Here is a 23913-nt window from a genome sequence, read left to right on the forward strand (position 1 = left end):
CGTCAGGTTTTGCAGTTTTTTGTCACGGTTGATGACTAGTAACTGAAGACTCATTTAGTGACTAGTAACTGGTAACTGAGAATTCAAGTGACTAGTAACTGATGACTGCTAATGGCTGGCAGTTACAAGAAACTGCTGCATTAACCTGGACGTTCAAAGGTCTTCTGCTGCCTATAAGAGTGAGACTGCCTCTCATTCTTTCGTGCGCGAAACACTAACCACCAGAGCTTTTGTCCACTATTGTGCTACGCTTCTGTCATCTCCATTCCGGCGATCTGTGTGCACAGACTTCGCTAGAAGAGCAGGCCTCCGAAGCTGCGCTCTTCACCAGAGACTCTGCACCCGAGGAGTAGAAGGGCGATCAAGTTTTTGGGGAGTGCGTCTACACGACTGCTCACTGTTCGTCTATGACTACTTCCTGGTGACGCATCTGCACTGCTTCAGTTCTGCACTGCGTCAACTCCTGAATGGCTACATCGAATAGGCTTGACTAGCAATGTCGAGTAACGGCGCAATCGGTTCCTCCGGAACCGTTCCCGCCTCTGGGTATTTCCTATTGAACTTTGTCATTCAATTCTTATATTTTATAGTACCTACTGCATGTTTTATGCTCACTGCAAATACAATGATGGATCATGTTCCTGTTTCCTTTATCTTAATTGACATGTTTTATTCTATATTTCGGATTAAAATGAACCGTAAAATGCCTCTAATTCCAATAATCCAAAAACTTGATAGGGCTTTTTCGGTAGTTGGCTTTGCTGCACAATTGAAACCAAATGTATTTGATGGAACGAATTACAAGAGATGGGTTGGTAGACTCGAGTTGTGGCTCACGGCTATGAAGGTGTGGTTCATTACCAAAGTGCGTCCTGTGGGACCGCACACCTCTGCAGAGGATAGTGTGTACATGTCTGCTGACAATTTGTTCAAAGAGGCTGTGATCAGTGTTCTGGCTGAGAACTTGATCGATTCATACATGCAGCTTCCCTCTGGCAAAGCAGTGTGGGATGCACTTCAGGCAAATTTTGGAGTATCCGATGCAGGAAGTGAGTTGTACATCATGGAGCAGTTCTATGACTACAAGATGGTCGGTGACCATTCTGTAGTTGAACAGGCTCATGAGTTACATGCTCTTGCAAAGGATCTTGTCAATGTCAAGTGTGAGCTGCCGAATAAATTTGGGGCCGGTGTCATCATTGCCAAATTGCCTCCCTCATGGAGGAACTTTGCTACTACTCTGAAACACAAGACAGGAGTTCATTGTAGCCGGTCTTATCGGCACTCTTGATGTTGAAGAAAAGGCGAGAGCAAAGGATTCACGTGCGCGTGGCAATGAGGGAGGTTCTAGCGCCCATATGGTGCAGAAAAGGAACTTCCAATCCCACAAGAATAAGGGAAAAGCGAAAGTTGAGTACAAGTCTACTCAGATACCAACTTTAAGAAAAAGAAGAACAACAAGGGAAAGTGCTTTGTGTGTGGCGGTTCTGACCATTGGGCCAAGGATTGCAAGGATTGCAAGGACAGACAGCAACACGGGCAGAAGAAGTCTGCTAATGTTGTTATTAGTGATGCTGACAAGGGAACATCAGGGTATGGTAATCATGCTTTTTTTCTTTCAGTTTGTCATTTACCAAATTGGTGGATTGACACAGGAGCTAATATACATGTGTGTGCTGATATTTCTTTATTTTCTTCTTACTAGGTCATAGGGACTGGATCCGTGTTGATGGGGTATGGCTCAGGTGCTGCTGGTCGTGGTGTTGGTACGGTCGATCTGAAGTTTACTTCGGGAAAGACCGTGCGGCTGAAGAACGTGCAGCATGTCCCCTTAATAAATAAAAATCTTGTTAGCAGATCCCTTCTTTGTAAGGATGGTTTTAAGTTGGTGTTTGAATTGAACAAGTGTGTTATTTTTAAGTTTGGCTCCTTTGTTGGTAAGGATATGACTGTGATGGTTTGTTCCGTTTATCCTTATCGGACTCTTGTAATAAAGTTGTGAATCATGTGTGTGGTGACGATGAGTCAAATGTTTGGCATTCACGACTTTGTCATGTTAAATTCGGTTGTATGTTACGGCTAGCTAGTATGAGTTTAATTCCGAAATTCACTTTAGTCAAAAAATTTAAGTGCCAAGTGTGTGTGCAATCTAAGCAACCCCGCAAGCCTCACAAGGCTGCTGAGGCGAGGAATTTGGCACCTTTAGAATTAATTCATCCGGACTTGAGCGAAATGAACGGTGTGTTGACTAAAGGTGGAAAGAGATATTTCATGACTTTGATAGATGATTCTACTAGATACTGCTATGTGTATTTGCTTAAATCAAAAGATGAGGCGTTTAATTTTTTCAAGATCTATAAGGCCGAAGCTGAAAATCAACTTGAGAGGAAGATAAAACGCGTTCGATCGGATCGAGGTGGAGAGTATTTTTCAAATGAGTTCAATTTGTTTTGTGAGGAACATGGCATTATTCATGAAAGAACACCACCTTATTCTCCTGAATCAAATGGAGTGGCTGAAAGGAAGAACCGTACTCTAACTGAGATGGTTAACGCCATGTTAGAGACTGTTGGACTTTCTTGGGAATGGTGGGGTGAAGCTATGTTGACTGCTTGTCATACTCTTAACAGAGTTCCTATGAAAAACAAAGAGAAAACTCCATTCGAGGAATAGGAAAATAAATGATTAACACTCTCATACTTGCGTATATGGGGTTGCTTGGCAAAGGTTAATGTACCAATTGCTAAGAAGCGCAAGCTCGGACCAAAAACGGTTGATTGTGTCTTTCTAGGCTATGCTTTTCATAGTATCGGATATAGATTCTTGATAATTAAATCTGGAGTACCGGACATGCATGTTGGTACAATCATGGAGTCCAGAGATGCCACATTCTTTGAGAACATTTTTCCTATGAAAGAAACATATAGCAACTCTAGTTATGAATCTGTTAATTCCCCTAAATGTAATGATATAATAGTACACTTTGAACAACCAATTGAGGAGAACCATGAGAAGGATGATAATGAAGGGACTCGAAAGAGTAAAAGACAAAGGACTAAAAAGTCTTTTGGTGATGACTTCATTGTGTACCTTGTAGATGACACTCCAAAAACCATTGCTGAGGCTTATGGATCTCCTGATGCTGATTATTGGAAGGAAGCAATCAGAAGTGAGATGGATTCCATAATGTCTAATAGAACTTGGGAGGTTGTTGATCGTCCATACGGGTGCAAACCTGTAGGATGCAAGTGGGTGTTTAAGAAAAAGCTTAGGCCTGATGGTACTATTGAAAAGTACAAGGCGAGACTTGTGGCTAAGGGTTACACCCAGAAAAAAGGCGAAGACTACTTTGATACTTACTCGCCTGTTGCCAGATTGACCACGATTCGAGTACTACTATCCTTGGCTGCCTCACAAGGTCTTCTCGTCCATCAGATGGATGTTAAGACAGCTTTCCTTAATGGAGAGTTGGATGAGGAAATCTATTTGGATCAGCCTAATGGCTATGTAATAGAGGGTCATGAAGGAAAGGTGTGCAAGTTATTAAAATCTTTGTATGGCCTAAAACAAGCTCCTAAGCAATGGCATGAGAAGTTTGACAAGACTCTCACGTCAGCCGGCTTTGTTGTGAACGAAGCCGACAAGTGTGTGTACTATCGTTTTGGTGGGGGAGAAGGTGTGATCTTGTGTTTGTATGTTGATGACATATTGATCTTTGGTACTAATCTAAATGTGATTGAGGAAGTTAAAAGGTTTTTGTCTCAAAGTTTTGAGATGAAAGATATGGGAGTAGCTGATGTAATTTTGAACATTAAACTACTAAGAGAAGGCAATGGTGGGATAACACTTGTGCAATCCCATTATGTGGAGAAGATCTTGAGTCGCTTTGGTTATAGTGATTGCAAGTCTGCTCCCACGCCTTACGATTCCAGTGTGATATTGCGGAAAAACCGTAGAATCGCAAGGGATTAGTTGAGATATTCTCAAATCATTGGTTCACTGATGTACCTAGCTAGTGCAACGAGGCCTGACATCTCATTTGCTGTAAGCAAACTCAGCAGATTTGTCTCAATCCTAGAGATGATCATTGGCATGCTCTTGAGAGAGTAACGCGCTATTTAATAGGCACAACGAATTATGGAATTCACTATGCTGGGTATCCTAGGGTACTGGAAGGGTATAGTGACTCAAACTGGATATCAGATGCTGATGAGATAAAAGCCACAAGTGGATATGTGTTTACACTTGGAGGTGGCGCTGTTTCTTGGAAGTCTTGCAAGCAGACCATCCTAATGAGTTCAACAATGGAAGCAGAACTCACAACATTGGATACCGCCACAGTTGAGGCTGAATGGCTTCGAGATCTCTTGTTAGATTTGCCGGTGGTTGAGAAACCAATACCGGTTATTCTAATGAACTGTGACAATCAAACAGTGATTGCCAAGGTGAACAATTCCAAGGATAATATGAAGTCATCTAGACATGTGAAAAGGCGGCTGAAGTCTATCAGAAAAATGAGAAACTCCGGAGTGATAGCATTGGACTATGTCCAAATAGCTAAAAATCTGGCAGATCAATTTATTAAAGGTCTTTCATGAAATGTGATAGACGAGGCATCGAGGGAGTTGGGAATGAGACCTACATGAGAGTTAAGTCATAGTGGTAACCTATTCTATTTGATCAGAGATCCCATGAACTAGAGTGGTGAAACAAGCTATTTGACTAACTGAGAAGGAGAGTACTATTGTACTAACCCACTCTATTGGAGATGCATTCTCTCCTAATTCTGCATGGCAGGTTGGTAAACACCTTAATGTGATCCGAGAGGCTTAGGCAAATATGTTAACCTACAGAAACATCTTTTGAGGAACACACCTATATGAGTTTGACTGCTAGTCACAGTCTATGAGATTGGGTAATCTCTATAGACTCATGAAAGGCCAAGAAGTATGACTTATATACTTCAACCAGAGGAGGTGCATTTTGCAGCCTAGTATCAGTAAGAACTTAAGTTAAACTTGTTCGCACAAAACTGACAATTCAAGGCATAGTCCATTGTTTAGTTGTGGACAAATGTAGCTTATGTTCTAGGTGGATGTTCAACCTTATTCAGGTCTCCATCGAAATTCTGGTATATTCAACAACAGTGGAACAAATTCCCAAATGAGCCTTGGAATTTGGTGGGGATTGTTAGAATAATTGGGCAGGCCCAATTACTTAATTAATCAAATAACTGATGACTGCTAATGGCTAGCAGTTACCACAAACTGTTGCATTAACCTGGACGTTCAAAGGTCTTCTGCTGCCTATAAGAGTGAGGCTGCCTCTCATTCTTTCGTGCGCGAAACACTAACCACCAGAGCTTTTGTCGACTGCTGTGCTACGCTTCTGTCATCTCCATTCCGACGATCTGTGTGCACAGACTTCGATGGAAGAGCAGGCCTCCGAAGCTGCGCCCTTCACCAGAGACTCTGCACCCGAGGAGTAGACGGGTGATCAAGTTTTTGGGGAGCGCGTCTACGCGACTGCTCACTGTTCGTCTACGACTACTTCCTAGTGACGCATCTGCACTGCTTCAGTTCTGCACTGCGTCAACTCCTGAACGGCTACATCGAACAGGCTTGACTAGCAATGTCGAGTAACGGCGCAATCGGTTCCTCCGGAACCGTTCTCGCCTCTGGGTATTTCCTATTGAACTTTGTCGTTCAATTCTTATATTTCATAGTACCTACTGCATGCTTTATGCTCACTGCAAATACAATGATGGATCATGTTCCTGTTTCCTTTATCTTAATTGTCATGTTTTATTCTATATTTCGGATTAAAATGAACCGTAAAATGCCTCTGATTCCAACAAAACCTCTACCCGGTACTAAACGGGTCACGAGGGGCTCCTCGGGGACTTAGCCGTTAAACCTGATACTAATGCTCACATTATCGGGCAATAACACAACCGATACTGAGTCTCGGGACGAATGCTGAATTTTCCAGTAGTGAGTACTTACCAAAAACTCTTAGGACGCCTTTTGGGGATAAATTTTGAATCCTTGAATGTCTTATATTTCAGGATGGAGGGTGTGTGTCTATCTATATCTATCTATCTATCTATCTATATATATATATATATATATGACGATTCGATCGCGTACGACCGATCATGTGTATCTTTATGCAGGCATGCCTCGCACGTTTAGCTCAAGGCACGAGCACGTTCTCCAAATTTCTCTTTGTCCGACGCGCGCGAGACCCCTTTTCAGCTAGTGAAAGGTACACGAGGTGTTCGGAGGGAGCTTTTTGCCAATTTGCCCATTCAAACATGTGGCTTCGCCACTTTGCCATCCCAAAGATTGGATTCGCCAAATTGCTATAAACAACATTGGTAGTTTGATTCTCCTACCATTTTGGTCTTTTTTAGTCTACCAAATTTTCATTTCACATATTTGGCCACGTAAAAGGACCATCTTGCCCCCTATCTCCTTACACAGGCAAATGGAAATGATAACCCACGTCGCTCTGCTCTTCACGGACTCTAGCGGGCCGCCCGCAGCGAGCTTGTAGTGTCTCGTTGTCACTCGACCTGTTGCTCTCGGCACTAGCTACTGCTGCCAGTGCGATGTGCAGAAGCAGGTATTCTTTTGAAAGAAAATCATTTTCATATCCAGATGATTGAGTGGGTGAATTATTTGATTATATTGACAAGGTCACATGCATGAATCAGACATGTCTTCAATTCTTTAACTCCCAATATGCTTCCCTGCACTAGGCCAACATCTGACATCGATCGATCTGTGAGCTGCCAACCGATGGCAAGTGAACAACAAGGGTTTGGTGTGACTTCTCCTGGCTCCGGCTCCGTCTAACGTGGTACTGTTCGTCTACTATTTATCAAAACTTATTTTCTCTCTCCTCTCCCTACCCCTCAGAAAATAAGGAGGAGCCGGTGAAGCCACAAATTGTGACTCCTCTGATAGCACACTAGCACAGTGGCCCTTGTCCAGGGAGCCGGAGCCGGCCAGCACCCCACCAAATGGGGCCTAAATAAACGTATTCAATTTAGCATGAGTAGCATGCGATTGCAACGTTATTCTTTAGATTAATTGACGTTATTTGATTCCTCAGTGGTAGGTGGCTAGAGAAAAACATGTGATGTACTCTTATGTACTCGTTTAAAAATAGCACTCTTATTTACGTTATTGATTTTCAGTGGGTAGCTAGAGAAAAGCAACAGCAGGCAGTCTGTAGTACTACCCACCTCTACCTAAAGAAACGGTTCTCCTTTTTCAAATTACAAAGCTTGTTTCGTTTAGTTAGGACCTTTGACCAATAATTCATCTACTAAAACATAATTTTGTGACACAAACTTGATGTTATTATAGATTCGTCGCTGACTAATGGTAATTAATCACTAATAAGATAAGTGGATCAATAGTACTGAAATTAAACCTAAATCATCCCACCTTTTTTTATGAAAAATAGTCTAAACTAACCGTCTAATTTGTACCTAAATTACCTACCTCCGTTGTTATTAAAAATAACATTTTGTTACATATTGATTACCTAGATTTGTCAATAAAAATACCACAAACTGTGATCCAAATTTTTCTATAAATTTCTAACAATTATACATTTTAGAATACAGGTTGATAGACTAGTTTCTGTACTATATATAAGCCTTATACAGTTTTGGACAGAGAAAATATTAGTCAGGTCCTGAATTTTCACATACTTGCGTCCTTTTTCCTCAGAAATTATTGGACATCACATGTTCACTAAATTGAGGTTACATTAAAATTACTAGCTCGTTTAACATTACGGGTCGGCCTTATTAGTCAAGTCACGAATTTTTGGAGAGTTGTGTAGCGACAAGCCCGTGCAGAAGCGCTTCGTGTCGGTGTTTAGACCCGACAACCTATCGAGGGGGTACCCGAGGTAGTGTTTAGTGTGTGGGGCTTACCGAGATCAGGAACTCTAAGATGAACTCGAACACACGATTTAGACAGCGTCCCTACCTCACCTTATATTGCCGGGGAAGATTGCAGGTCGGTTGTTTATAAGAATACTAGTCGAATTCGACTAGTGAGTCATACTCTAATTGCTACGAGTAGTTTCCTAATCCTCAACTAGTTCTTATCCTCCACGTAGACCACGCCATCTTGCACCATAGTCTCCATGTCTGACACATCTCGGTGTACAACCATGTATCTAGGACTATCCAAACCTTCTGGTGGACCCATAGTTGTATGGACGACAGCAAGTTTCTCATCCGGCTTGGCACGAGTTTTCGTGGCGAGTCCAAGACCTTGACCGGGAGAGACTTGGTGATTGGGAGCATATCCTCGGTGGAGCTCCAACGTGGACTAAGGGTGGTATTTGCCTACCTACCCTAGTTTGCATCCTTCCTAACCCACTCCTCTACGTTTCCGCATTTCATACTTGCAACTTGAGTGCTTTACTTACTAGAGTAGAATCTTGATAGGATCGGCTCTAAGTTGCAAAACTTGTTTTGGTAGGAAGATTCACTAGATCAACTATAAATTGTACATTTAGGTAGTATGTTTTGAAACAAATAATGTAATACATAGGCTAAGGATTTTAAAATTGCCTAATTCATCTCTCACCCTCTTAGATTACGAGCCCGATTCCTTACCAGTTGTCATTGTTTCCCCTGAAATTAATAGACATCACATGCTCACTTAATTGAACCCACCTCTGCCCGGACGTAGAAAAAGACTTGGATAGTGTTTGGTTATGGACTGCAAACGTAAACGAAAACGGAAACGAAATACAACGCTAACGGTAATGGATGGATCAAATCTCTAATTTTGTTTGGTTCAACACTGTAAACGCAAACAAATACCAGAGCTATAGTTGAAGAGGAAGGCAAGTTGCAAGAACCTGGCTGTGATCCGTTTACAGCGGTTGTGCAGCGGTAACATTTTTGAATGGGCTGTAATCTGATTACGGGGTAATGGATTACAGGCCATGCTGAAACAAACACATGTAACGTAATCTCTTACCTTCTGTAACCTATTTACGTTACAAAACAGTAAACCAAACGTTATCTTGGTTGATCCAAAGGCGCGTCTATATAAACAGCCTAACGTGATTGATCTGTGCATCCATCGTCCACTCACCAGAAACTAAAACAGCAGGAGCAGTGTACATGGCGCTCACCACCACGAGCAGCGCTAACCAAGCTTTGCTCGACGCTCAGGTCGAGCTCTGGAACAGCACCTTCGCCTACATCAAGTCCATGGCGCTCAAATCCGCGCTGGACCTCCGCATCGCCGACGCCATCCACAGCCACGGCGGCGCCGCCACCCTCGCCCAGATTGTCGCGACGGTCAAGCTCCACCCGTCCAAGATCCCCTGCCTCCGCCGCCTCATGCGCGTGCTCGGGGCCACGGGTGTCCTCAGCGCCCAGAATCCCTCCGGCAGCGGCGAGCCCAAGTACGCGCTCACGCCGGTGTCCCGCCTCCTCGTCGGCTCGCAGAACAACCTTGCTCCTATCACCGCCATGATACTCCATCCATCCTTCGTGTCCCCGTTCCTCGAGCTCGGCGCGTGGTTCCAGAAGGAGCTGCGACCGGAGTCGTGCGTCTTCGAGCACACGCACGGCCAGACCTTGTGGGAGCACGCCGACCGCGACGCGGCCTTCGACGCGCTCGTCAACGACGGGATGGTCTCCGACAGCCACTTCATCATGGACATCGCCTTCAAGGAGTGCGCGGGTGCCTTTCAGGGGATAAGCTCCCTGGTGGACGTCGGCGGGGGTCTTGGGGCGGCGGCGCAGGCCATCGCCAAGGCGTTCCCCGGTGTGAAGTGCAGCGTGCTCGATCTGGACCACGTCGTCGCCAAGGCTCCTAGTGGCACCGGCGTGCAGTATATCGCCGGCGACATGTTTGAGAGCGTCCCACCGGCGAATGCTATGTTCTTCAAGGTATGTTCTTCAATGACAATAGCAGACCTCTAGTTTAATACTCCATCCATTCCAAAATGTGATCGTTTCTATGCACCAATATATGTAGATATATAAGCACTTTTAGTTTTAATTTAATCCAGAAATAAATCATTAATACGATGAACAGATAGCAGATTAAACTAGACATGTCTACGCAAGATCTAGATAAGTCTATCATTGCAAATAGAATCACACATTCTACCATATTATCCAGTGCTATCAGACTGCAACAGATCATAATAGCTAGTATGGAAGATATAATTTGAGATAAGAGATCGTACGTTTCTTTCTTGATGAAGACCGGCTCCTGGACAACTACCGGGTACAGCAGGCGACGACGATCAGCAGCCTGACGTTGTTCGCGACGGCGAGTGACGCCCGAGTGACGAAGAGGTAAACGAGCCGTGGTGAAGGAGTCGACGACGAACTTGACGAAGCAGAGGAAGCGATCGAGCAGTCGCGCAGAGCGCTTCCCAAAAACCTTATTCGCCCTCTCCCGTCGCAGGATCGCTGAAGATGACGGTTCCGGAGACCTGCTCTCCCAATCGTCGGTGCACGCCGACAATCAGGATGGAGTAGACTACGGTGGCGGCGCAACAGCGAGAGGAGGCAAAAACCCTAGCTCGAATAGATCTGTTTTTGGTAGAGGCCGGTAGGTCGCATATATAGGAGAGCCCACGATTCTCATGTCGCGATCATGATCGAAACCGGTTAAGATTCCATGTATCTCGCTGACTTAAAGACCAAGTAACCAAAAAATATCTCGCTGACTTAAAGACCAAGTAACCAAAAAATAAAACAGCAAAAGGAAGCCGCGCCCCCGTAAGGTGAGGGGCCGGATTTCGGCGGACCATTCACGCAGGTGCCACGCGCCCGCGCCCTTCACCCCGGCCCGGCCCGGCCCGGCGAGGCGAGGCGAGGCGAGCGAGCGCGCGCGTGTGGAGCTCTCCTTCTCTCCCCACACACATAGCTTGGAGGAGTGGAGACAACTTCCATATTTAAGTTAGTCATCCCTCCCCTCCACTAGCAATGTGGGACTAAAGACTTGCACCACTCCACCTCTTGCCCACATGGGCCTTTGAGATTTATTTGAAATTCTTAAATTATTATGGGCTAGGCCCATTATTTCAACAACCCCCCCACCAGATCTCAAACGCCCATCAGAGATTTTGCCTGTTTCTCACTGTTGTTTATATACTAGTGTTTCAGCGAGGACTGTTAAGTTGAACTCTCGCCTAGAGCTTCTAGCTACATTCATCCACAACTTGAACAATGGACTAAGCCTTGAATTGCAAGTTTTGTGCGGACAAGTTTCACTCAAAGTCTATATGAGAGACCGGTGCTAAAACCTTTTCTCGAGATATCTTCCAAATTCTTAGGGGACTAGTACCTGGCTGCCTGTAGCCTACCCCGTGGGTGGGGCATATAGGTCGTACCTCCTGGTCTCTTCATGAGCTTAATAGAGATCACCCAAGTCTCACAGACTGCGACCTTACAACAGTCGGGCTCATATAGGTATATTTTTCCAAGATGTTCTGCAGGGCAACATCTTTGCTAATTAAAGCCAACAAAATATATTAAGGCAGTAGCCAACCTGCCATGCAGTGGTTTGAGAGTGTTGCATCATTTCTCGAGTGGGTTAGTAGGATACTCTCATGCTATGCAATGGCTTGTTCTTCCCAGATCCTACTTCACGGGATTTCTGATCACATAGGTTGGGTTACCATCATGGTGTAGCTCATATGGGTCTCATACCCATCTCCTTTGATGCACTGTCTATTACATTACGTGACAGCCCCTTAGTGAACTGATCTGCCAAGTTCTTATCAGTTGAGATGTAATCCACTGATATTACTCCGGAGTTTCTCATTTTCCTGACAGATTTCAGACCGTCTCTTAACATGTCTTGATAACTTCATATTGTCCTTAGAATTGTTCACTTTGACTATCACTGTTTGATTGTCACAATTCATAAGTATTGCCGGTATAGGTTTCTCGACAATAGGCAAGTCCATCAAGAGTTCACGTATCCAATCAGCCTCAACTGTGGCTGTATCTAATGCTGCAAGTTCTGCTTCCATGGTAGACCTCGTTAAGATAGTCTGTTTGGATGACCTCCATGAAACAGCACCATCACCAAGAGTGAAGACGTATCCACTTGTGGCATACAGTTCATCAGCATCAGATATCCAATTTGAATCACTATAGCCTTCCAGTACCGCAGGATACCCAGAGTAGTGAATTCCGTAATCCATAGTACCAACTAAATAGCGCATGACTCGCTCAAGCGCACGCCAATGATCATCTCCCAGATTAGAGGTAAACCGGCTCAGTTTGCAAACAGCATATGAGATGTCAGGCCTAGTAGCACTGACTAAATACATAAGTGATCCAATAATCTGAGAGTATCTTAATTGGTCTCTACCAATTCTCTTGTTTTTCCGAAGTATCAAGCTCGGATCATAAGGTGTGGGAGAAGGCTTACTGTCCTTGAAGCCAAACTGGCTCAAGACCTTTTCCACATAATGAGATTGTGTGAGAGTAATCCCATTCTCTCCTTTGATCAACTTGATATTCAGAATTACATCAGCCTCTCCCAGATCTTTCATGTCGAAATTTTGGCACAGAAATGACTTGACCTCTTTAATCACGTCAAGATTTGTACCAAAGATCAGTATGTCATGACATACAAGCACAATATAACTCCCTCACCCCCACCATGGTGGTAGTACACATATCTATCAGACTCATTGACAGAAAAGCCTGCTGATATGAGTGTAGTATCAAATTTCTCATGCCACTACTTAGGTGCTTGTTTCAGGCCATACAAAGATTTCAGCAATTTACACACCTTGTTCTCTTGACCCTTTATTACAAACCCATCAGGCTGATTCATATAAATTTCCTCATCCAACTCTCCATTAAGGAAAGCTATCTTAACATCCATCTGATGGACGAGAAGACCATGTGAGGCAGCAAGGGAAAGTAATACTCGAATACTGGTCAATCTCGCAATAGGTGAGTAAGTGTCAAAGAAATCTTCGCCTTCTTTCTGGGTATAACCCTTAGCCACAAGTCGAGCCTTGTACTTATCAATAGTACCATCAGGCCTAAGCTTCTTTTTGAACACCCACTTGCAACCCATAGGTTTACAACCATACGGTCGATCAACAACCTCCCAAGTTCCATTAGAAAGAATAGAGTCCATCTCACTATGGATAGCTTCTTTCTAATCATCTGCATCTGGAGATGCAAATACCTCTGAAATAGTCTTAGGAGTATCATCTACAAGATAGACAGTGAAATCATCACCAAAGGACTTTGCAGTTCTTTGTCTCTTGCTCCTCTTAGGAGCTTCACTGTTAACCTCCTCATGAACTGGCTCAAGTGTTTGTTCAGCATGATCAGAAAGCACAATAGGTTCAGGAGTTGTCTCAGCAATCATATCAGAAGATAGTCTAGACATACTATGCAATTGTTTCATAGGAAATATATTCTCAAAGAAAGTAACATCACGAGACTCCATCAAGGTATTAACATGAACATCAGGTACCTCTGATTTAACCACTAAAAATCTATAGGCTATACTATGATGAGCATATCCCAAAAAGACACAATCCACAGTTTTAGGTCCCAACTTACGTTTCTTGTTGATTGGCACACTAACTTTGGCCAAGCAACCCCAAGTGCGTAAGTATGAAAGTGATGGTTTTCTTCCAATCCAGTCTTCATAGGGAGTTTTCTCCTTATTCTTTATGGGTACTTTATTCAGGACATGATATGAAGTCAATACAGCCTCCCCCACCATGCCTTAGATAATCCACTGGTGTCTAACATGGCGTTCACCAAGTCAGTCAAAGTGCGATTCTTTCTTTCGGCAACCCCGTTTGATTGGGGCGAATAGGAGGCGTCCTATTTGGTTTACAATTTTCTCCACTTATCACTTACTTTTTTTTTCTATGTTTTAGTGGGTTTTGCATGACTGGGGCGACGAGGACTGTGTTAGGATACTGAAGAATTGCAGGAGAGCTATTCCTCCAAGAGAGGAAGGAGGAAAGGTGATAATCATAGATATTGTGGTTGAACAAGGCTCCTCATCAAACTCAAAGCAAAGAGAAACGCAGGCCCTCTTCGATCTATATATCATGCTTGTAAATGGCATCGAGCGAGAAGAGCAGGAGTGGAAAAACATCTTTCTTAAAGCAGGATTCACCGACTACAAGATATCGCCTGTGCTAGGTGCCAGATCAATCATCGAGGTCTACCCGTAAACGTCTCGTGAGCATATGGTTAGATTGGCCTGGATTGTGTGGGTTTGTAATTTCTGAATAAATTTGCTGATTTATCGTGGTGGTATTTCGTTAATAAATTGGTGTGCTTGGGAAAAAGAAATCAGAATCCCTATTGTACTGCTCAATGTATTCTTCCAAGTAGAACTTGCCCTTAACACGTTCCTAGGCATTTTTTTTTTGTCTTAAAAAAGAAACACACGCACACCCAAGAAAAAGACTGGACAGAACCGTTGATTCAGATTGTCGCCCATCAGTCCATCACTAACTAAATACAGGACGCAAATTCAATGTTGGATCACTGGCAGGCAAAAATACAACCACCTCTGCTAACTATTCAATGTTGCCATTTCTATGTGGGTTTATTGCTTTTGTTGTGTCTATCTATAGGCACCGTCTCGGTGAGGCGCGCTATTTGTACGGTACTATCGAACGAGCTCAATCTATGCGACGGTGCTCCATCGTGCGCCGATCGATCACCTTCTCCTGCGATGTTTAACGTGATCAACGATCGATGTCGCCGGTTTTAGATGCCAGATCAATGATCGTGACTCGTGAGGAGACGGTCATATTAGCATGGATTGTGTGGGTTTGAAGAGCCCAAGTCAGCCTGCTGCTGCGATGCGGTGGTAATGGTAATCCAGCATTGTGCCCGCTGAATGTATACCCGCGTATGTTTAAATGTGGTGGATCCAATTCCAACCAAACCTCTGATCACGATCGATGCGTGGCAGCAACTGTGAGATCCTGTGCGTCATCGCACGCGTTTCACTTTCATTTTTGTTCCATTCACCTGCCAGTGGTACTCTGCCATGACAAACCACGTGCTACCAGCAGCAGCGGACTCCATCTTGGCTTGGACTCCATATGGAGATCTCTTTTGCTCTGCGAGAAGACGACATAGCTTGGTGCTTTCCTAGTTTCCTGCAAGTTATGGACTTCAGATTCCATATCAATTTCGTCGGTATTACGGTATACCACAACGAAAACTAGGGAACAAATACCCTTGCTTTTGCAGGAAATAGCAGTCACTAATTTTAAGAGACGATGCATCAGCATACAGTAGCCTACGTTGGACATGATGTTTGATGTGGTTTTCATTCGACGAACCACATGGTCCAAACTTTCACAGGCAACGGAAATGGCTCAAGGATTACATGAATCTAACCGCTAACACTGAAGCAGCATCAGATTCCCAAGGGAGCTGCGCAGAGAGCATGCAGAGCACTGGGTGCAGATTGGCTGTGCCCAAACAAGTCCAGCGCCCGTGGGGTTTGATGATCCGCTTCGTAGTTCCCTTCCTTCACACCATCCTCCTCTGCTCCCAGGATCTTGTCCGTCAAGGAGAATCCGAAAAGCCTGCAGCTGCTTCTCCCGACTCCCCTGTCGACGGGCTTAGCAGCAGTTGCTGGAGCTGAGGCTCCAGTTGTGTTGAAAACCTCGCTTCCATTTCCACTTGCCCTTGGCTGCTGTGTAGATGGCCACCTTTCAGCTTCTCTCCGCACTGCAATGGGCGCGTATCGGCTGCCATTTGCTTCTTCACGGTTGGTCATACCTTCTAACTCAGGTTGTAGTGCCGTGGTTTGATTAACCATAAGAACAGATGAGGGTGAATGCACTTCTGTTGCTGGCAGATTAAATTGCTGGAGAGGATAGCCTTGACTAACAGTTGATCTATGCACGTAATCGAACGAGCCAATTCTGCCATTCTGTACGCGAGCATCTAAAGCAGCTCCAAGGAAGGAAGGAACCGCCTGAGACATTTCTTGACCTTGCAAGACCTCTGAGAATCTGACAGATTCACTGAAGCCTAGGGGCTGGTAAGCAAACCCATTGGCATTTCCGTGCCGGAACCCACTCATTGCATCATTCATCTTGCAGTTCCACACATCAGCAGAGAATCTCCTTTCACAAGAGCCTTGGCATTTTGGGGTATCTGATGAATGAGACCATGCAACACCATGAGTCCTGGTGCGCACCAATTCTTGACCTTGCAAGACCCGGTGGAAACATTCAGTTTCCATGGAGTCCGGATGACCATTTCCATCTACATATTTCATGAAAACGGTTAAATGGACATGGCTAAAGGAAACTTTCTGTTATGAACTTGCATCAGTTTCATGTTGTGGAACCTACCTAGAATTGGTGCATCCAAATCACCTTGAGGGAAGCACAATTTTGTTCGCTTCGAAACAGATGAAAGACAATTAGTCATTGAAATTGAGCTGCTAATGCCCTCGATATCCCATGGAGATACTCTGTTCCTGTGGTTGCACTTAGTATCATCATCCCATTTAACCTGTGAATCATGCAAATAGATGACCATTTCAGTTTGATGAAGAAGGCCGAGGACCAACATGCTATAGATTAGCTCTAAATAAGGAATTCTTTAAATACTCATCCATCTCTGTTTATACTGTGTAGGAAAGTACAAAAACTCTTTACACCTTCAGCTCACCATAGCTATGGACAAGATATGTGATAAGAAACCACTCTCTCCTTTAAGTATATAGCCAGCTTGGCAGCTTAGGTTCAACCTTAACGATGATCTAAAATTCCACCCCAGGAATCAGAAGTCCAGGACCAAAGTTTACCAACTTGTTGAGGTTCATTGCAAGCTAATCAGATCAAATTCAGGTTAATAGAACTTAGCAGGTATCAGTTGTAAACTAACATTGCAAGCTAATTAGATTGAGTTCAGAGGGTTAATAGAGCTTGGCAGGTAGAGCCAGTAAACCACAACAAGCAGAAACGTAGAGGAAAAACTGAGTACAACTCTTTCACTAGAAAAAATAAACAGGACCCATCTAAAATGCATACCAGGAGACATCTCCATTTTGATCCAGGCCAGCGTATGGGATCAACTTCACTAATACCTGAGATCAATCCATGAGACCTACAAACACAGAAGACAATTCAAGAGACTGTTGTATATGGAAAAATGATTTCCAAAGTTGAAGAGTGTAGACCTCTGGTTAGCATCTTCGTTCTCAAAACCAACTTTAAACCTCATCCCAGTCGAAAAGGGATAGTTCAAGCCCTTCAAGAATTTTCCATATGACACAATGAATTCTGACGCACCAGTCCTGTTTAAGGAAGAAGCACCTGACATTAATTAAGTTACTCCAACTATGCAAATACCCAAAGTACACATTGCTTTTAGGAGTTACATGTGCTTTACAAATGTGCATGAGATAAGAAGTGCAGACACACATGCGATGCCACAATAAGCATACAACATATAATCCAATTCATGTCAGACATCACCAGATGACCTTGGATGTGCAGAAGTCCAAATTTTAAAGACCATGTATAACTGGCTTAACCAATATACTTCTTCATGTATAAATTATTAGCAATAGTATAAACAGAACTCAGTGAGCAACAAAGAAAATGAATGTGAGAAAGTCAAAAATGATTAGTGAGATTGAAGGACCATGTACTTGCAAAGAGTGATTAGCTAGAATATGCCCTCTACTTTACAGTGATTAACTAGAATCTAATGAACATATTGTGCACAGTAAACAGACCTTGGATTGAAACATATGTGAAATATACTTCTGTTCTCCAAGGAACTGGCCACGGCAGACAGTGTACGTAGCTTTGAATTGGTACTGTTGACTGCTTCAAGAAGAAGCTCATTTTTCAATGGAACTGCTCTCCTTACACCCAATCTTAGCTCGCCATCATTACCTCTGTTTGTGAAAAGAACGAACACTTATGAAAGGTGGAAAACTACTGAGTAGTTAAGTTTAGCACATTGCCAACATGCTTACCTAAGAAACAAGACCGCATCCCCTGAGACTAATTTCTTCTTATTGATAAATGAACTCCATCCAGTTGTCAGAAGATGCCTACGTGGTTGACCTGATTGAGAAAGAATCTTTAGCTCTAATCTAACCCTTTGGGCCTTTTCGATTGTTAGTCCCAAGTTCTGACAAGCATCCACAGATAATAAGAGCAGGTGGAATGAGTATGAAACTTAGTATTTGCACGGACAATGACAGGCAGAAAATTTTTGCACGAGTCATTAACAGGTTCCCCGATACTATTGACAGTAACTTATTGGTACTCTTTCGAAATTGTGTTTCTTTCTTTATGGCCACAACGATTAGTTTTTTCCAAAGCAAACAGGAAAGACTCTGACGGTGCAAATGGACCAATCTACCAATCAAATTCTTACCGCATCAAAATAAACTCTTGCTTTAGAAACTGAGTCATATGAACACTTCCCGATCCAACAATTAACAAACTCACAACTAATACTGACCAATTTCATCCCTTAATTTCACACCTATACCATTTACCAAGCACATGACATTGATGGGTGTGTATGCGCATTCCTTTTCCATGTGAAACATGAAGAAGTATCCACTATATACATGTTACATTATCAATTTTAAATCCGATGGAAACTAGACCTGCAAGTCACTCCAAATAATTAGCTCATGTGTTGATACCTCTATAGATATGCCGGAACCTCCATTTCATGCCATGTAAGTCCTTGGCAATGAGCTCTTGGGAAGGCCTAAGCTGCTCGTAGTCCTAGAAGGAATAGAAGAAACATGAACTGGTTAGAGCAGCAATTCAACCTAATCTGGAATTCAGGAGCAAATTAAAGCAAGTCTCCATGTGTATCACCAATGGTGGAAAACAGTCCTCAGCAGCACGCCGAGGAACAGAGAATCCTCCATGTGTGCTTGTATCAGAAGCTGTGAGTGTCTTGCAGAACATGTGTGACGTTCGTAGCTTCTTTCCTCCATCACCATCCTCCATCTCACAATTCACTTCAGTTTCACGATCATGGTTGTTTCGGCCAAACATCTGGGTCCAATAAACAATGTTTTCAGAGACCTGTGAGTCTTTTCCTTCTTGTGTTCAACTATAGTGTAAGGTCCCAGCATTGTCCATTGGCCATTACAATGAGAATCCTAAATAAGCTATGATCAACTCCTAGTATCACAATCAGCAACTAGTAGTACTACCAAGGAAGGAGCAGTATGCCTCCAAAGTTATAGCGAAGTACCAATAAGAAAAAAATGAGAAGAAACTAGTAACTAAGCAATATTTTGTTACTAGTTGATATCAAGTTATGTCTCCAAAGTTATAACCAATTACTGACAAGGCAAACGACTAAATAAGCAATGACTAGTTACTATAGTTCTGCTTCTATAGCCTCTAACAAAATAAACAATAATGTTGTACTAATCGGTCTCAAGCTTGTACCCTTCATTCCTCCAAGTGAATCATTCCGAGCAACTCCAAAGCCCATTTTAATCAATAGTTAAGAAAAAAATCATGAAATCTGAGAAGGTCCCCAACATTTCCATTCGAAAGTGTAAATGGAACAGACACTAACACACCACCACCATTATCAAACCCTTTGCATAAGAACACCGAGAACCCACCACAAGCAACTAATTCCCTACAAGTGATGCTGCGATGGACGCGGCACTCCCTGATATCGATCAGTGGCAGTATATTATTAGGTATCAATTATTGATTTGTTATTAACTGATATCAAGCATATGTATCCAAGGTTTTAAACAAATAATGATAAGGAAAATACGAAAAAGGAGTAACCAAACAATGATTATGTACTACAGTTGATTTGGTGCACTAACTGATCCAAAAGGTATTCTTAAACTCCTCCAAGCCGAATCATTCCGAGCAACTCCTAAACCCATCTTGATCAATGGTGACGATAATCATACTAGATGGGAGGTACCCAACACTTGATTACCAAAAACGCTAGTGATATCAAGCTCAGCCCTCAGACAAAATGCAAAGCCTAAATGGAACAGACACCATCACCATCATCCCCAGTACAAATCGTTAAGACCCTTTTTGACTGGGAACACTGCGTCCCCCGCCGCGAGCAACTATTAACTGCCAAGTACTTTTTTTCCCCAGGAATTGCCTACAACTAGAACTCTAGAAGCACCCCAAGCATGAAGCATCAACTAGAGTTGGAAGCGGCACTCACTTTGCCCTCTGCCACCAGCGCGAGCCGCGCGTACACCTCGTCCGTCGCCGCATCCGCCTGCACGCTCACGCACCGCACCGGGCGTCAGAAACAAAAGCCAGATCACCAGACGGCGGCCAGAAGCCCAGAACGAACGCAGCGGAGCAACTCACGCATAGCTCGACGTCGACGACGCGGCACGCGACGTGCGGCGGGACGCGCGCCGCGGCACTGGCCGGCACCTCCCCGCCGTCGCCCGCCGCCGCGAGGTGCGCCTGCGGCAGGTACACGACGGCGCCGCCCCGCCGCGGCAGCGCCACCCCCGCCCCCGCGCACGCGTGCCACAGCTCCCCGCACACCGCCGGCCCCGCCAGCTCGTCCTCCTCCACGGCGTTGAGATCGATCCCCATCTGCCTCCTCTCTCTCGGCTCGGTCGGCGTCGTCGGCCTTATCCGCGCGCGCGGCACGTTGATGGCAGGCAGCAACCTTCGAGGCGGGCGGGCGGGCGCCGGATAGGTGAGGGCGGAAAAGGGAGCGGGCAGTTAAATCGGCGGAGGCGGCAGTGGCATTAATGCGCTTGTCCCCCCGCAGGCGCCGCTCCCGGGGCGGGGCTGCGCCAGCCAGCGACAGTCCCGTCCCCCACGCCCCTGCGCCAGCGCCAGAGCCCACCACCGCAGCAGCAGCGGCGTCTTCGATGCGTGCGGGCCGCGGTTCCTGCTCGTTCCCGCCCCGGCCGCCACGCTCTCGCTGCGGCTGCACGGGCACTGGCCGTGGCGACTTTATGGTGGGAGCGTGGCGGATGGCGACGGGCCGGGCGTTGCCGCGGTGGGGGCAGCCGGGCAGGGGCAGGGGCACCCGGCCGGGGCGCCGGGCGGGCGGGCGCTGGCTTTCGGGTGGTGGTTTTGGTGGGGTTCCTCTCCTCGGGCGCCGCGCGTCCGTTGTTGCCGTGGCGAGCCGGGCCGAGACTGTTCCCGCACAGGGCAGGGCCGGGCGGCCACCGTTCCCGTATGTCTCCTGCTCTCGCCGGCTCGGACGCCGGCGGGACCAGTTATCGAGGGAAAGGTGGCTTTTTCCTCGTCCGCGCTCGCTCGATTGCGATTGTTGTTTGGTGCTTTTCGCCTTGTGTGCGCGTTGCTCGCTTCTTTCGCGAGCACGGTCCCGGCAGCGTCGCGCTCCGGAAAGGTAAAGGAGGTTTTTCGTTTGTTTTACCGGCAGATTCGGACCCTTTTTATTTTATCACAATCGGGTAGGCTTGCTTTGACGAGGGAATCCATTAGTTATCCTTGTCCAGGTGAACGCAGACGTGCGATGCAGTGGTGTTAACTGCCCAAGCATGCTACCGAATAGTATGTGGTTTTACTCTGAAACGGCAATTGCTTCGTCACACCTAATCTTTTTTTCGAACCACAGATGCAGACGCTCATATACATTCGACCCTATAAACACACGCACGCAACCACATAACCTATCACTGGAAAATAGTGCCGATTAAATTATAGAATAAATTCATGAAAATACTAAATTCAATGCCGAATCGAGGACGATGGATAGGTTCCACCACAAGAAACCTTACCAGCTGAGCTATGCTCAATTTGCTCATCACACCTAATCTTGATATACTTGAAATCTTCCAAAGATTCCCGACGGACAGCATATTAAGCAGTGGTGGAACCACAATCTCGGCATCGATAGGATCAAGGAGGCAACGCAAGCAAAGCCATACAACGGAATTTTGATAAAAGACATGTTATTCGATAAACATGTGAAACTCAATTATATTTCATAATAGATATATTTCTGCTTAATTCAACGAACAAAACGGGGGTGATGGTTTTGGAAGAAAATTAGTAGCATTTCCTTTTTCAAACCATCACTCTATCTTGATGGGAACAAAATATATGTTAATTGTCCTGTATTCTCATTTTTCTAGGAATAATATAAATTTCGCTCTCCTTTGTTCAGATTTATCTAAAAATATTTTATCAGTTATTGCACATGGGTTTAAGATTATTGGGAGTAGATAGTTTTGAGAGATAAGTAGAAATAGGATTAAAAGATTATAGTGTATGTGTATATACCATTTTGAGATACGAGTGATTATAACCACAAAGAATTTAACACTAAATATTAGTTTGCTAGATGTTAGTTCGTTGAATCATAGCTCGGCATATAAAAATTCCTTCATAGAAAAGCCGTGACTAGGGTTTTCAAATCATAGCTCTAGAATTAAGAAGGGAAAATAGATTTTAGAAATGATGGTTAACGAGGGAATATCAGCTGGGGGTGTTCGAGTGTAGGACATATAAACTTGGAAAACTTCGATGGGAGCGATATTGGCGGATGGTAAGGAGGCATGATGGAACGGAAGTAGCAAGATGATTACTAGATCACTCAATTAAGATTGGACGACTTATATTCGTCGCTTTATTGCCTATAATTTTTTTTAAAAAAAACAGACAACCATAGAAAATATAGCACCTCCCTTGGATCTCCGGAATGAGGATAATACTTTTTATCAACGACGTAGCAGAAATCTCGTTACATTGTAAATTGGGGGATAATATGTTTCATCAACGACGTAGCAGAAATCTCGTTACATTGTAGATTGGGGGATAATATGTTTTTGCCTCACAGAGGTGGCCAGGTGGAAGAAGAATCGTCGCTTTATGCTGTCGAGGTCGAAATGGTGATCCATTTTACTCACTAGAAAATGAATCGAGAACACGTTCTTGGACACATGCCTCTACATTGTAAATTGTAAGCTAATGTAACTCTGTTTTAGAGGTGGCCAGGTGGACGCTGAATCGTACTTGGACTCGTAGATTTACGCCGTCAGCTCGAAATGGCGATCCATTTTCCTCGCTGGAAAACGAATCAAGAACACGGGAAAAAGGACGTTGCGGCGACCTTGATGCCGCATGGATCCGGCGACAGGTCGTCGCGCCCACCTGCCGCCGCCGCCGGTGCTGGTGCTGCGAAGCGTGACAGGTCGTTGGCGAGGGAGCAGGGGAGCCCGGCCCCGGGGATACAGCCGAGTCGCACACTTGCGCTACTGGATTTCCCCCTCCTTTTCCCATACAGCGAAAAGTGTTAACCGAAACAGCAACGTGGGGCCTGGACGGCTTGGACGCCCGGTAGACTAGTCAAGCGGTCAAGCCGACCGCTGCACCGGCGTCCCGTCCGGGGCACGGTGGCAACCCCGACCGCGGGAAGCGCCAGCCTGCTGCGCCGCCACCGTTGCACAGCGCGGCCCGACGCGCGAGGCCATGGAAAACCGGCAGCCACCCACCCACTCCATCTCTCACGGGCACAGCATCACTTTATGGCTTCCGTCAGCACAGCAGCCGCTGGTGGTGTGGTGGCTGGTGGTCCTGGCCGGCCGCGCGCGCGGTCCGTCGGTCCGCGCCACGGCACGGCCAGCAGCGGCTCGGCCCATTCATTGCCCCCCGTCTTTTCCGCTACCCCTTTTGCTTTCGTTTCGTTTCACTGCCTTCAACCGCCCTTCAGTCCCGAGCGGAGAAAATTAAAAAAAAAAAGGCCTTTGCCGTGCGGCGGCGAGGCTCCAGAGTCCAGACTTCTGCTCGGTTCTCCTTTCCTGGTGGGGCGCGTCGGTCGCGTCAGACGACATGACGCGACGCGGCAGCATGCTGCAGTGCGGGGGGCGGGGGGGGGGGGGGGGGGGGGGGGGGGGGGGGGGT

The 23913-nt window shown here is 45.2% G+C and overlaps 2 protein-coding genes across 2 annotated transcripts; one reads left to right on the forward strand and one right to left on the reverse strand.

Moving 5' to 3' along the window:
- The first annotated feature begins 9128 nt into the window (after positions 1–9128).
- LOC117849554 (O-methyltransferase ZRP4) lies at positions 9129–14408 on the forward strand. Its single transcript, XM_034731134.2, has 2 exons — positions 9129–9940; positions 13930–14408. Exons 1-2 carry the CDS (start codon positions 9164–9166, stop codon positions 14230–14232), a joined length of 1080 nt encoding a protein of 359 aa, XP_034587025.1. The 5' UTR covers positions 9129–9163; the 3' UTR covers positions 14233–14408.
- Positions 14409–15240: 832 nt separating this feature from the next.
- On the reverse strand, positions 15241–20986 carry LOC117849553 (auxin response factor 14). Its single transcript, XM_034731133.2, has 10 exons — positions 20389–20986; positions 20237–20293; positions 18892–19074; positions 18711–18795; positions 18027–18117; positions 17781–17945; positions 17220–17336; positions 17071–17146; positions 16387–16549; positions 15241–16297 (listed from the first exon to the last, which is right to left on the reverse strand). The coding sequence occupies exons 1-10, from the start codon at positions 20623–20625 to the stop codon at positions 15438–15440; spliced, it is 2034 nt and encodes a 677-aa protein (XP_034587024.1). The 5' UTR covers positions 20626–20986; the 3' UTR covers positions 15241–15437.
- Positions 20987–23913: the final 2927 nt, after the last annotated feature.

Source organism: Setaria viridis, chromosome 3, assembly GCF_005286985.2.
Source record: "Setaria viridis chromosome 3, Setaria_viridis_v4.0, whole genome shotgun sequence".
In the NCBI taxonomy this organism is placed as follows: Eukaryota; Viridiplantae; Streptophyta; class Magnoliopsida; order Poales; family Poaceae; genus Setaria; species Setaria viridis.

Coding starts and splice junctions, on each gene's coding strand:
- LOC117849554 (XM_034731134.2), top strand. CDS start 9,164: ATGGCGCTCACCACCACGAGCAGCGCTAACCAAGCTTTGCTCGACGCT. Junction 9,941..13,929: donor CGAATGCTATGTTCTTCAAG/GTATGTTCTTCA, acceptor TCTATGTTTTAG/TGGGTTTTGCATGACTGGGG.
- LOC117849553 (XM_034731133.2), bottom strand. CDS start 20,625: ATGGGGATCGATCTCAACGCCGTGGAGGAGGACGAGCTGGCGGGGCCG. Junction 17,147..17,219: donor AACGAAGATGCTAACCAGAG/GTCTACACTCTT, acceptor CTGTGTTTGTAG/GTCTCATGGATTGATCTCAG. Junction 16,550..17,070: donor CAAAATGGAGATGTCTCCTG/GTATGCATTTTA, acceptor CATGATTCACAG/GTTAAATGGGATGATGATAC.